This window comes from Phyllobates terribilis, unplaced genomic scaffold (genome assembly GCF_046119375.1).
Source record: "Phyllobates terribilis strain yellow unplaced genomic scaffold, ASM4611937v1 Scaffold_2__4_contigs__length_985480577, whole genome shotgun sequence".
Classification (NCBI taxonomy): Eukaryota; Metazoa; Chordata; class Amphibia; order Anura; family Dendrobatidae; genus Phyllobates; species Phyllobates terribilis.
The window spans coordinates 639430024-639444443 of record NW_027362762.1 but is presented as its reverse complement, the minus strand read 5'-3'; the positions used below and the strand labels follow the sequence as shown (position 1 = coordinate 639444443).

The 14420-nt window shown below is 44.8% G+C and overlaps 1 protein-coding gene across 1 annotated transcript; it reads left to right on the top strand.

Annotated features, from left to right (window-relative positions):
• The first annotated feature begins 1392 nt into the window (after nucleotides 1-1392).
• Nucleotides 1393-8921, top strand: LOC141246646 (histone H3-like centromeric protein A). Its single transcript, XM_073669136.1, has 5 exons — nucleotides 1393-1479; nucleotides 3646-3959; nucleotides 6509-6636; nucleotides 6727-6804; nucleotides 8787-8921. Exons 2-5 carry the CDS (start codon nucleotides 3674-3676, stop codon nucleotides 8919-8921), a joined length of 627 nt encoding a protein of 208 aa, XP_073525237.1. The 5' UTR covers nucleotides 1393-1479; nucleotides 3646-3673.
• Nucleotides 8922-14420: the final 5499 nt, after the last annotated feature.

The window sequence follows — 14420 nt, the reverse complement described above, 5'->3', positions numbered from 1 at the left end:
GCCTCTCGGGCTAGGCCCGCCTCCCGAGCAGAGCTCCTGCAGAGCCCCTGATCCTTTCACTTCTCCTCCTCTGACTGGCTTGTCTGCCTAAGATGGCTCCCCTTTTTATACAGCTACTGAAGTGCTTCCCTAAACTACGTCCTCCACCCACACCCACTATATGGTTCCCCCTCACTTGGTTCCCCTCCACTCCAGCCAGGGACCAGGGACTGTGCTCTCCCTTAGGAGCAAACTCGCCCTGCCCTACTGAAGTGGACGTGTTGGATGCAGGTGTTAGGGTCCTGGGCAGCACTCTATCCTTACCTGAGAGTGGGATACCACACCTCTGGGTGAGATGCAATACCTCTGTGGCGACTGTACCCTCAGGGGCGCCACACATACACGTGGCAACCATGTGCCGCATCAGGAACACATGTATTGACGCCTGGGAATCAGTGGTACAGTTAGCGCTGTTTCCAAGTGCCGAACACTGCCCTCATCATTGTCCCCTGCTTGCGCTGCAATCAGCACCAGCAGGGACAATGAGGAGAGAAGTATTCTGCTCCCGCTGTGACCTGGTGTAGAAATAAGAATAAAATCCTAAGTGTCCCCCGCTGTAATCCATACGATCGCTCACACCGAGGAGACTGACTCCTGCAGTGAGTGGACCCCGAAGCTGCGCTGAGCTCATTGAGCGCTATCCTGTCACTCGCAGAGCACAGCTGCGGGGCCCGCTCACTGCAGGGATGGATTACAGCAGGGGACACTTAGGACAGGTGAGTAATTTAAATTTTGTTCTTATTTTTACAGTTGGACACTGCGGGAGCAGACACTACTACTCTCATCATTGTCCCTGTTGGTGCTGATCGCAGGGAACCATGATGAGGGCAGCGTTCAGCACCCAGCGCTCGGGAACAGCGCTAACTGTACGCTGATTCTCAGGTGCCGGTACGTGTCACACAGAAGAAATCCATGTGCGGTACGTGTTTACACGGAGTTATTGACTTGAATGGGTCCGTGTGACCCGTGCTGCCGGCCAAAAACGGACATGTCTATGTGTGGGACATACGGTCCGTGGAAACGCACTGACATGAGCGCAGACCATAGATTAGAATGGGTCTACGTGTGTCAGTGTCTCCGGTATGTGTGGAAACTGTCACCACTCGTACCGGAAATACTGACGTGTGAAAGAGGCCTGAGGCATTCTGGGGGAGAATGTGTGCCCCCCATAGAAGCGTGCACCTTCCTTCCCTGACCTGTGCCACAGCAGGCAACTCTCTGGGCCCCCGCCCTGCCAGTCACCCCCATAGGCTCAGTGTATTTTTGTATCTCCTCTTCCAGAATAATGTTCTCATTGTCTTGTACAATAAAGTCTATTGAGACGAGAGAAAAAATGGGCCGCAGCTATTGGCTGGATGTAAGCCCCTCCCCGTTTCCTAAGCAGCAGCGCGCGGGCCGTAGGTGGAAACTTGTCGGCAGGAGATAGACGCGTCCTGACTGGTGAGGGGGGATTACCGGGGGGATTGCCTGTACGTGCCCACCACTCTATGCAGCAGAGGTCTGCAGCGTGTGGGACTACAACTCCCACCCGACTCCTCACAGATAAGCTGTCATTTTACACTGGAGCTGCTGGGCCTCGCTCAGGCTGTGGCGGCCTCTGCTGGCCTCCCGTGGTTACTGCAGCGCACAAAGCAGTGGTTCCCGGCAGCGGCCGCAACTCCGCCCCCAGATCTGCGCTCAGCGGCTCCGTTCACACTGTACATCCACAGCAAACAATCGTGGGTGTCAGCACCGCCTACTGGTGTTATTCTGCTACATGAGGCTTTATATGTGATGCCAGATATTAGCATTGGGCAAAATAGTGTCAGGGCCGTGCTGTAGAGGCTCCATGCCAGCCCCCCTACCTGCTCCACCCCCGGGTCTCTGCAATGGCTGTTCTGGCCTACTAGTCCTAAGAGGCTCCAGGGATGCCGGCAGCTAGTGAGGCAGTAGCCGGGCCACTACTCCGGGGTCCTGGGAATGGTTTTGCTCAGTGTTACCAGATATTCTTCTTATTTTTCATAACTTGGGGATTTTTAAACAAGGAAAATGGAGGCGGTGGGAATTTATTACTTACTTTTCTATCCCTTCCATCTGTGCTCATGAAATGTTGTATATAGTGCGGGACTTCAGTATGTGGCGATCACGGCCTCGTATGTGGCCCTTGTGGCTCAGCTGTACACGAGTATCAAGAAGGCGGCAACAGTGGCATCAGCAGGGCCCCAGCTGCCATGGTGGCACATCAGCTCTCCGATATCGGATCATGGGGAAGGAACGGAGACGGCCCCAGGACTGTGCCACATAAATGCCTGTCAGGGGTTACAGTGCCATTTAATGGTTAACCAGCAGTGATTGGATCAAGCTACCATCCGCATGGTTCCCACTGTACGTGGTGCTGGCTGTGTGGTGCCCACTTTTAACCTAACACATTTGTAGGGCATTGTTTACTTTCAGACATTGGTAGGACACTCACACATTGGTAGGGCATTGAGTTGGTCAGACATTGTTTAATTAAATTTGTGGTATGTGTTAAAGTAAACTGTACTAATACTAACAACCATGCTCATTTGAGGATACCAAGACACAAATTTAAGAAAATCCCCAAAATAAATGTGTTTCACATCTTGCTGTACCTGTATATATTTTTTTCAAACAAAATCACTACAAAAACTGATTGCTTTATATGGATGAAAAAATGCTGAAAGAATTGACATGCTGCAGTTTTAAAAAACGCAGCAGTTTTCCAATATAGTTGTGGAAAAAAACAAGCCTGTGAATTATATTTCTGAAATCTTTTAACTTTGCTGATACCGTGAAAAGCAGCCTTTTAATTTGAATAAAAAACACAGCAAAAGTTACGCAACATGTGAACATAGCCTCTCAGTGAGATAATCCCATGTGACGTGGCCCTGCGTGTCTTATCTCATCTTCTCTGCTCCTTATTAGAGGATGGGCCAGACTTCTGACAATTCTTACAACTCCTCCAGACAGGAGACCTGAGAACTTTTGCAAAGGTATATGAGGTTAAACAGTTTCACAAACAGATTCGCTGCACCTTAGTGCCTGCTGGACCACAACCCTGCAAGCCTTCTGCTACTCGTGACATTCCCAACACCTCTTCTGCTTAGGAGTCCCCCTCAACATCATGCCTACATTGCGACACAATGTAATTACCCCACAGGGCCTACTAATTAGAAGAGGTAGTTCACAGGACTCTGGTCTAGTGGCCACTGATTACCGAGATTTCTTCCGTGTATCTCCCTTACTCTGGAACACTCTACCCCAACATATCAGACTCTCGCCTACCATGGAAACCTACAAAAGGAACCTGAAGACCCACTTCCGACAAGCGTACAACCTGCTGTAACCACCGCTCCACCATAACGCTGCACTACCAACTCTACCCTCATCTACTGTATCCTCTCCCATCCCTTGTAGATTGTGAGCCCTCGCGGGCAGGGTCCTCTCTCCTCCTGTACCAGTCGCTGACTCTTTTTTTCAATATTATTGGAAGTGTTTTTATTACGTATACCCCTTTTTCACATGTAAGCGCCATTTATTCCATGGCGCTTATAATAATAAATAATAATAATAATTTATGATCCTGTTGAATTGTCTTGTTTGCAGCTTTGATTGTGTCTCAACATTTTACATCATGAAAAATCAGCAGAGCCCTCAACACCGCAGAAAGTTGAAGCAGCCACAAAAGAGGACTGCAGCTTCTCCATCCTCCCAAAGTACAAGGCCTTCAACCTCTCAGTCTCCTCAGAGAAAGAGTTCTGCAACTTCTCAATCTCCCCAGAGTAAAATGCGCCTGTCCTTCCGTAAAGCACCAGAATTTGAAGGGCCCTCAACTTCTCAATCTCCCCAGAGTAAAATGCGCCTGTCCTTCCGTAAAGCACCAGAATTTGAAGGGCCCTCAACTTCTCAGTTGTCCCCAGGTAAAACACAATTGCATCTTTTTTAAATCCTAATGTCTATGCACGCAGATGCAAACTTTTCTGCAGCCACTAGGGGGAGCAGGTTGTGCTGATGTATGCAGGATGACCGTGCTCGTATATAGGAAACATAACTTTGTACCATGTAGCTAGAAAAATATTAAAGATTGAGAGTCCTCAGTGGTTAATATCTTTTAATGGCAGCTTTCTAGATTACTCAGGTCTCTTCATCAGGCTCAGTAGAACATAAAATCTGAGGAGTCACATATTTATACACAGCAGGACACAATAATAATGCAGAAATAAGACAAGTGACGGGAAGCAGAACTACCAATGTGGGACGCAGAGATACTGCTGTGGCAGTAAATAATGGAGTAGATCATGGATAAGGAGTGTGATAGTTTTATTGCGTTCTGATTGTGGTCTGGTCCAGGGTTGTGATTCCCCCAAATAGTTTGAGGAACACATTCCTTAATTGATGTAGAAAGATATAAATTCATGTGACACATTCATTCCTGCTCTCAGTTTGTCATTTGTTATAAGTTTCTACTCCCAGACTCTTCAGGGAGATGCTGGTATTGAACGGTAACTTCACATTTCCCACCACAGAGAGACAAGAGAGTCTGGGAGTACAAACTTATGACAACAAGTGACACACTCAGAGCAGGCATGAATGTGTCGCATGAATTTATGTCTTTCTACATCGTTTAAGAAATGTGCCCCTCAGACCATTTGGGGGTATCACAACTCTGGAACAGACCTCAATCAGAGGACAATAAAACTATCACGCTCCTTATCTATGATCTGCCTCAATATTTACTGCCACAACTGTTTCTCACATTGATAGTTCTGCTTCCCATCACTTGTCTTATTTCTGCATTATCCCTGTTTTCTGTTGTGTATAAATATGTGAGTTAAAAAATCATGGGAGAGGGGAAAAGGAAATGTTCAGCTCTTCAAGTACAGATGGTTTGAAGCCTCCATATGAAGAATGTGGTGTACGGACTTCAGAGCGGCAGCTGGGCAGTAGCAGAGGAAAAAACGAGAGGGTTCCAGCATCCACCAATGATTAGAAATGTAAAACAAGACTTTTAATGAAAAAGGACAAAAAAAGGTTTTTTTTGCAAAAACATATCAATGAAGTTGGGGAAGGGGATGGGGGAGACATGGGGGAGGAAGATAAAAAGGACACTGGTCTATGCGTTTCAAGCTGTGAAATCTTAGTTTTCATGAAAAGTCATGTTTTAAGCTTCTAATCATTGGCGGATGCTGGAACCCTCTCGGTTTTTGCTATTTGTCACCATCTTTTTAGTTAGCCATTAAAAGGTATGAACCACTGAGGACTCTCATTATTTAATACTTTCCTGAGCTCATGTATGAATCTAGAATCAATATCATCCAAAACAGATTCACAATTGTCATGAATATATTAATACAGCCTATTGCCCAAATGATGCAGGCTGTAGTAGATATTCCACTAGAAAACTTCAGTTCTGATAAGAGATATGGAGTCATAATCCAAAAATCTGATCATAATTATTTTTTTTGTACCAATAAACTTTAAACAAAATTGGGCCAAAGACGTATATCACACAATATAAAAAAGCCAGAAATGGCACAAAATCAATCATTCAGTATATCTACACATATCTCATTAAATTGCAGTACCCTATAATGTGCTGGTGCATTTAAAGGGGTTGTCCACTACTTTATATGATCCCCCAATGTATTCCCCCAGGGCCCATAAGTGTTTCTCTAAATACCTTGTGGTGCCTTTTCTGCCTGTGAGCGGCGCTATCACTAACCGCTCACAGGTATCACGTGACCCGCCGCTCAGAGGCACAAAAGGTATTGCAAGGTATTTATAAAAATACTTCTGGACCCCGGGGGGATACATTGGGGGGTTCATATAAAGTAGTGGACAACTTCTTTAAAGTAAATTAGCTGTTAGCTTGTGTCCACTGGGTTACATTATGGGTAAGGTTGCCTCCTTGACTTGTGACTATGGTTCCCCCATTTGATTGTGTGAACAACACTATCTGTGTGCTGCTGCATGTGACCCTGGCCGGGGCTACATGGATCAGCTTATTGGCGTATGTGTTGTGATATATGTCCTAATTTACTTTAAATGCACCAGCACTTTATAGGGTAGAGCAATTTAATGAGATATTTGTAGATATACTAAATGATGATTGATCTTTTGTCAGTACTCCGAAGTGATATAATGGTGATGTAATCTAATCACCGGCTCATGCCACTAATTGGGGATGTGACGATTTTTGACACTAAGGTTGCATACCACCCCTGCCCAATATAATAAGTGGACCAGAAGCTACAAACACCTGTGTCCTTGCTATTTCTGAATGTTTTTATATTGTGTGATATATGTCTTTGACCCGATTTTGTTTCAATTTTTTTGTACCAATAAACTTTAATATTGATCCGATTTTTGGATTATAACTCTATGTCATGTATGAATCTGTATAAAGTGCCCCCCTGTGATAATTGCAAGAAGCATTAAAGCTGTGATGTATTCTTTTCGAACAAACTAGGAAGGGGTGAAGAGGTGGCTCCTACACGGAGAAGACGCTGCTCTCAGCGAACTCGAGCGCTGATGGAAATAAGAAAGTACCAGAAGTCGACGGAGCTGCTCATCCGGAGACTCCCATTTGCCAAACTGGTGAGTGGATTTGATCTTGGTGGCTGCTGTAATGGGTCTTTCGTTTTTAGTGATCAGTAGGAAAAGTCTTATTTCCTTTCATTCCTTTAGGTGAGAGAGATCTGCCTGGAGTATTCCTGCGGCATGCCGTACTCCTGGCAAAGCACAGCACTAACAGCGCTACAGCAGGTCAGTATACCGTCCTAATGCTTGGACACGATAAGTAATTGGGGGCTGAGTAGGGCCACCCTCCATTATACCAATATGCTTATGAATAGGGTTGTTAAGTACTGCATATAAAGCATCCTATAAAATACACTCAACATTGAAATTGTAGCACGAAGAAGGAAAAGTGGTGGAGTCATGGAAATCACAGGATGGATACACGTTACTGATGTGCAAATGATGAAAAAATCAAAGCAAAAGTTTCAAAACATCTCAACTTATGCAGCATCTAGTCTGAGCACAGGAACCCATGTTCCTAAAGCCTTGGCTGCTTTCAATGAGGTTATTAAAGAGAATCTGTCCCCAGAAAAAAACGCTATTAACCTGTAGATATGGGGTTAATTAACCTGCCGGTGCCCGCACTTGGCCGAACACCGCAGGGAGAAATTTGATTTTATTACCCCCGGCAGCGTTCCGGGTTCAGTCACTGCTCTGAGTGCACAGAGCGGCGGCTGTAATCATGTTCTTGGCCCTGACTGACACTCACTCTGCATTGAGGCCGGCTGTCAGGCAGTGCCGAGGGCACGGTTACAGCCGCTTCCCTGTATGCTCAGAGCTGTGACTAAACTGGCGTCACCCCTGTCACTGAAACCTGAATGCTGTGGGGGGAATAAAGTTAAATTTCTCCCCTTAGCGTTCGGCTAAGTGCTTGCACAGGGCAGGTTAATAACTTTATTAACCTGCAGATATCCTCATGGGAAGAGGCCTTCATGAGTGTAAGGTCACACTGGTCCTACTTCAGGGATTATGGTGTGGGATGGCATAATGTACACTATCCAGACACTTGTAGTCTTCATTACACGTAAACTAACAGCTCAGTGTTACATTGATTTGGTTATGGAACCAGTGGTACAGTCATTTCTCAATAAAGCTTCTCATGAGACATTTTTTCAACATTACAAAGCCAGGCCACATTTTGCTTGGAGTAACCCAAAAATGCTGCGTTGGCCTGCAGCGTCTCCAGACTTGTCTCCCATTGAGCACATCTGAGACATCATTAGTTGACAATTGCAAGGAGATCTGCCAGCAGTGGACTTTGATGATTTGCCGAAGAGCATTCTGCTTTGGCAGAACATTCCTGAGACAACTATTAATAACCTTATTGATAGCAGCCAATAGGTGTAAGTTCGGGAATTTCTGGATATGGCGCTCAATACTGAATAAACTGAGATGTCTGCATATCTGTCATGTGTCTATCCATCCTTTCATTTCTATAATTCCACAACTTTTCTGTTTTGGTGTTGCAATTTCAATTTTGAGGAATGTAGATTTATTTTTCCTTGCCATCATCTTTCGCAGTACTTTACATACATCATCACTGTCCCCACTGGGGCTCACAATCTAAATCCCTTATCATTGTGTCTTTGGAGTGTCGGAGGAAACTGGAGGACCCAGAAGAAACCCACGCAAAGACAGGAAGAACATACAAATACAAGAAACAAACATACAAATTCTTTGCAAATGGAGTCTCTGGTGGGATTTAAACCCAGGAGCTCAGCACTGTAAGGCTGCAGTGCTAACCACTGAGCCATCACGCTGCATGTATTTGTTGAGGGATCAGATTACAGCTACTCTTGGAATATATAAAAAGGGGAGGCAGAGAATGTGATGCTGCTTTCTAGTGCAGTACTGGATTCACAGCTGCACTGCTTAGTACTGCATTTTAATATCCTGCATGTTGCTGATGCTTTTTAACATGTTCTGTATATATAAACAGGAGAGCAGGAATTCCTCATGTCTGTATCTGCTGTGTATGTGAGGCATCATAGCAGCTAATCTCCACCCACCAGCTCAGCAAAAACTGAAAATCAGAGAAACCTCAGAGGGGAAACCAGTGAAAATGCTGCATAAAAGTTATATAATGGCCTAAACTAGTGTTAATCCTCATGTGTACACATTCATTATTCAGAATGCTTTAATGCTCATACCTTTTCCTGTATCCGCAGGCAGCTGAGGCCTTCCTCGTGCGGCTCCTTGAAGACTCCTACCAGTGCAGTCTCCATGCCAAGAGAGTCACTCTCTACGCAAAGGACATACAGCTTGCACGCAGAATCCGCGGCATCACGCGTGACATGGGATAATATGTCATGTTACAATCATCATTTCCAAAGTTGTTAATCTTCCCAATGAAAAGTCCCCATGAATAAAAACGTTATTTTCCCAAGTTTCATAAAAATACAGAAGTTTGAAGGTAAGCCAGCTTTAGTGCCCCCTTCTGGCATTAGTTCGGTGCTGGCATGTTTCCATTTATTATGGGGGTAAATGCTATGTGATTTGTAACCAAAGATTTTGCTGGTAGCAATGAGGAATTCTAATGGGATTGGTGTAAAGACTGATGTTAGTCTAATGTGTATGGGGGGCTCTAACACTCATGCGGGGAGGTGCGTTCCGTTCATAAAGTTATTTGTTATTTTGTATCACTTTAATGCTTTATTTTATTCAGTTGTGTTTTGTATATTAATAAAATAAGGATGTTTGTTTATTACTTTGTTGTTACACTTCTGTCTGTTAGGACTCAGCTGTGATCATTGAATGGAGCTTAGCTGCATTGTCCTTTGGAGCAGTAGACAGTGTGAAATCCACCGACTGAGTGATTCAGACTTTTGCTCTTTCCATCCCTTATGCTTTACACTGCCTCTTTGTTTGTTCAGATTGTGCTTATTGAGGTCATTATCTGCAGAGCTTATTTTGGTTGCAGTTGTTACTGTACCATTATACAATACAACAAATTATACCTCCAGTCAAAAAAAGTTCATGAACCCAATAGCATCTTATGAGAGCCTTAACCGCTTGTTTCCTAATCTGTTTCCCTCATTCTGTTGCAGAATCTGCTCCATACTAGGCCTTGTCATATCAAAAGGCTGCAAAAGATACTTTAGGAGAGAAACTGCTCCAACAGCTTCCTAGAAAAGGAGTTTTCTGAGGTGGTTTTTGCATGAAAAACATCATTTTCTAATGGCTCAAAAATCTCCATAATAAATTAGGGACATAGGGCTTTAACCAGATAACATGTGGTTTTAACACCTTAATGACTTAATGACCACCGATACGCATTAGAAAAGGTGATTGTTAAGGGGCCTTATTCCTGATCGCCATTTTAAAACGGCGATTGGGAATAAGGAAATACCGGCAGCTGCAGTTTCTGTGGGTGTCAGCTGTGCATGTTGCAAGACCCTCTTAGTAACCGTCGGAACCTCGCAGTGAGAATCGCGGATCTTAATGGTTACCATTTTACCCTGAGGTCATGTGATGACCCCAGGGTATGGTGGCCTGTGAGATCCAACTATAAGCTGGGTCTCACAGGGTGAGTCAGTGACTCGCTGACTGCTCTCATGCACTGCAGTGTATGAGACCAGAAATCAAAGTAAAAATTATACATGTCCCACAGGGAAAAATTTTAAAAAAGTTAAAATATGTAAAAAAAAAAACGTACACAAATCACGAAAAACCATTTTGGCACTCAAAACGCAGCGTTTGTAATTAAAAAAAACTAAACAAAAAAGTACACCTAATTGGTATCGCCGTGTCTGTAAGATATAAAGTGAAGCAAAATATTCTTAATAAGGCCCGTGGGATGGATTCTATAACCTACCAGGAACATGTTAAACATGATCTATCACACCACGCTCTACAAAAGAGAAGAGCTCTGAGACCTTTATTGGACATATTGCGACATCAAGAAATTCTTTATTCATGGGGTTTTCCCTTCTGTCTACAAGTACGTCATTCTGGTACTTTACATGTTCAGCTCTGCATGGGAGATTTACGGCGTTTACTGCAGGACTTGGTTTGCCTCTTGTTTCAGTGTCATCATCGGACTGGCCAGACCTACCTGTAGGCCCTGGGATGGAAGATGTGCCTCGTCCCCAGCAAAAATTGAGTCACAATTCTAGAGATAATCTGACCCTTCTCCTCCAGACTGATTGGTCTTTTGTATTTGAGTGATTTTTTATTTCCCTCTTCATTCCAATACCTCTCAAACAGGAATAAGCTATGTTGTATAGGAGGTTGATAGTCCTCTATAGTAATCAGTTCAGAACATCTATCTAGTTTCAAGTTCACTGTTTGGTAACAGGCCTAGGTTTGCTTGTATGTATGTTCATATACAGCAAGGGACTCAAATATGCGGCCCGAGGGCCGCATACGGCCCCTGAGGCTGCTTAATGAGGCCAGCAGGCACCGGAGCCCCCGTAATGATTACGACCTGGTTCTGAGGGCCGCCGAAATCCGTGATTCTTTTCAGTTGAATGTTCTACAAGTTAAGGACCAGCATTGGCCTGTAAGGTGCCCCAGCGAGGTAGTCGTGGGCGAGTTGTGGCCCCTGCTCTTTTTGGCTCCTTGCAGACAATTCGTGTCCTCCCTCTGATGTGTGGCAGTGCATGTGACATTCTTCACTTACTTCACACCATCCGGTCGTGGCTGTCTCCAAACATTTCTCTTCTGGGACCAGGGCAGTCATAATTTCAGAGGACACAAAGTTATTAACCATAACTGGGGTTTTACTTGGGGGAAAGGAGTAATTACAATATTTACAGTCTGGTAGATTGGATAAGGCCCAACAGGTTCTTGTCTCCCATACAGTTGCTAAAATCATCTTCAGCCCTGGTGCCCTCTTTAGGTGAGTGTGGCGCCCCTGCGGGTCCAGTCGCCACAGAGGTACTGCATCTCAGCCAGAGGTGTGGTACCCCACTCTCGGGTAAGGAGGGAGCACTACCCAGGACCCACACACCCACATCCAACACCACATCACTCCAGTAGGGAAGGGCGAGATTGTTCTTGAGGGAGAGCACAGTCCCTGTCCCTGTCTGGAGGAGGGAACTAGGTAGAGGAAGTGGGTGGAGGAAGTAGTTTAAGGGAGCACACAAGGAATGACTGAAGGTAGAGGGGACCACGTAGAGTGACAGTTAGTGACGTGGGTCACATGACAGACAGTATAAAAAGACAGGTAGAAACATCTAGAAGCGCCCAGTGAGTGAGGACCATTGAGGAGTAGAGTCCAGACAGAGTGAGGACCCAGTTAGAGGGGCCCAGTAGGAGAGAGAATGAGAGGAGCGAGGGAGTCAGAGAAGGGCTCCAGAGACAGAGAAGGGATCCTAGGGCCACGGGAAGTGCGGAGTCCACCCGTGCGCCCGAACTCACACCGACCGTAGTCGGGAGAAGGGATCAGGTCACAGTAGGGGACCGGCCCCAGACTAGTGGAGGACTGCAAGACTCAACTAGCAAACCGGAGGCTGCGGTATCTCTAAGTGCCGTAGCCAAAACCACACACATTCGCTGAAAAGGTGGCCATATAGGACAGAGAGGACAAGGCCTGCGGCCACTGGCTCGGGACACTGTGTGTGAGGCGCAGGGCAGGAGGGCGAAAGCCAGCGCAGAGAGAGACGACCCGAGAAAGGTACACAAGAATGGGGTCCCGATCAAGTGCACTCAAGTTACCTGAGAGTTGGCTGGATCACTTCCCCGGAGGACACAGGACTCGGTGGGCTGTTATAACCTGCTGGCAGTTGTAACATGACTACAAGATGGGGACCGGTATGGGCACATTACTACAAGATGGGGACCGGTATGGGCACATTACTACAAGATGGGGACCAAGATGGAGGACATTATTACAAGATGCGGACAAGGATGGGGACATTACTGCAAGATGGGGACCAGGATGGGGACATTACTACAAGATGGGGAAACTACTACAAGATGGATACATTACTACAAGATGGGGACCAGAATGGGCACATTACTACAAGATGGGGACCAAGATGGAGGACATTATTACAAGATGGGGACATTACTGCAAGATGGGGACCAAGATGGAGGACATTATTACAAGATGCGGACAAGGATGGGGACATTACTGCAAGATGGGGACCAGGATGGGGACATTACCACGAGATGGGAAAACTACTACACGATGGAGACATTACTATGAGAAGTTGGTCAGAATTACTATATGGTGCAAATTGTAAGAACACAAATCACTGTATGTTACCAATTAGGGGAAATAAAAATTGTAAAAACTGTAAAACTGTACCATAGCCCATAAAATGAATGCCATGTAAAAGAATAAAATAAAAAAGCCCAAAAATGATCCAAAAGGTGTATAGAAAAAACAATTTGGTACCATTAAAAATTTAATATCACTCTGCAATGAATGTGGCCCTTCAAATTCACATTTTTTCTGTGCGGCCCATATACTTAGCCGAGTTTGAGACCCCTGATATACAGTATATGGGTTGGTATATATCTACACATGATATGGATATATACAGTTATATGAAAAAGTTTGGGCACCCCTATTAATCTTAAGCTTAATGTTTTATAAAAATTGGTGTTTTTGCAACAGCTATTTCAGTTTGATATATGTAATAACTGTTGGACACAGTAATGTTTCTGCCTTGAAATGAGGTTTATTGTACTAACAGAAAATGTGCACTCTGCATTCAAACAAAATTTGACAGGTGCATAAGTATGGGCACCTCACCAGAAAAGTGACATTAATATTTAGTAGATCCTCCTTTTGCAAAAATAGCAGCCTCTGGTCGCTTCCTGTAGCTTTTAATGAGTTCCTGGATCCTGGATGAAGGTATTTTTGACCATTTCTCTTTACAAAACAATTCCAGTTCAGTTAAGTTTGATGGTCGCCGAGCATGGACAGCCCTCTTCAAATGATCCCACAGATGTTCAATGATATTCAGGTCTGGGGACTGGAATGGCCATTCCAGAACATTGTAATTGTTCCTCTGCATGAATGCCTGAGTAGATTTTGAGCGGTGTTTTGGATCATTGTCTTGCTGAAAGATCCATCCCCTGCGTAACTTCAACTTTATCACTGATTCTTGAACATTATTGTCAAGAATCTGCTGATACTGAGTGGAATCCATGCGTCCCTCAACTTTAACAAGATTCCCGGTGCCGGCATTGGCCACACAGCCCCAAAGCATGATGGAACCTCCACCAAATTTTACTGTGGGTAGCAAGTGTTTTTCTTGGAATGCTGTGTTTTTTTGCCGCCATGCATAACTCCTTTTTGTATGACCAAACAACTCAATCTTGGTTTCATCAGTCCACAGGACCTTCTTCCAAAAAAAAATTGGCTTCTCCAATTGTGCTTTTGCATACCTCAGCCGACTCTGTTTGTGGCGTGCTTGCAGAAACGGCTTCTTTCGCATCACTCTCCCATACAGCTTCTCCTTGTGCAAAGTGCGTTGTATAGTTGACCGATGTACAGTGACACCATCTGCAGCAAGTTGATGCTGCAGCTCTCTGGAGATGGTCTGAGGATTGTCCTTGACTGATCTCACCATTCTTCTTCTCTGCCTTTCTGATGTTTTTCTTGGCCTGCCACTTCTGGCCTTAACAAGAACTGTGCCTGTGTTCTTCCATTTACTTACTATGTTCCTTACAGTGGAAACTGACAGGTTAAATCTCTGAGACAGTTTTTGTATCCTTCACCTGAACAACTATGTTGAATAATCTTTGTTTTCAGATCATTTGACAGTTGTTTTGAGGAGCCCATGATGCCACTCTTCAGAGGAGATTCAAACAGGAGAACAACTTGCAAGTGGCCACTTTAAGTAGCT

Coding starts and splice junctions, on each gene's coding strand:
- LOC141246646 (XM_073669136.1), top strand. CDS start 3,674: ATGAAAAATCAGCAGAGCCCTCAACACCGCAGAAAGTTGAAGCAGCCA. Junction 3,960..6,508: donor AACTTCTCAGTTGTCCCCAG/GTAAAACACAAT, acceptor CGAACAAACTAG/GAAGGGGTGAAGAGGTGGCT. Junction 6,637..6,726: donor GACTCCCATTTGCCAAACTG/GTGAGTGGATTT, acceptor TCATTCCTTTAG/GTGAGAGAGATCTGCCTGGA.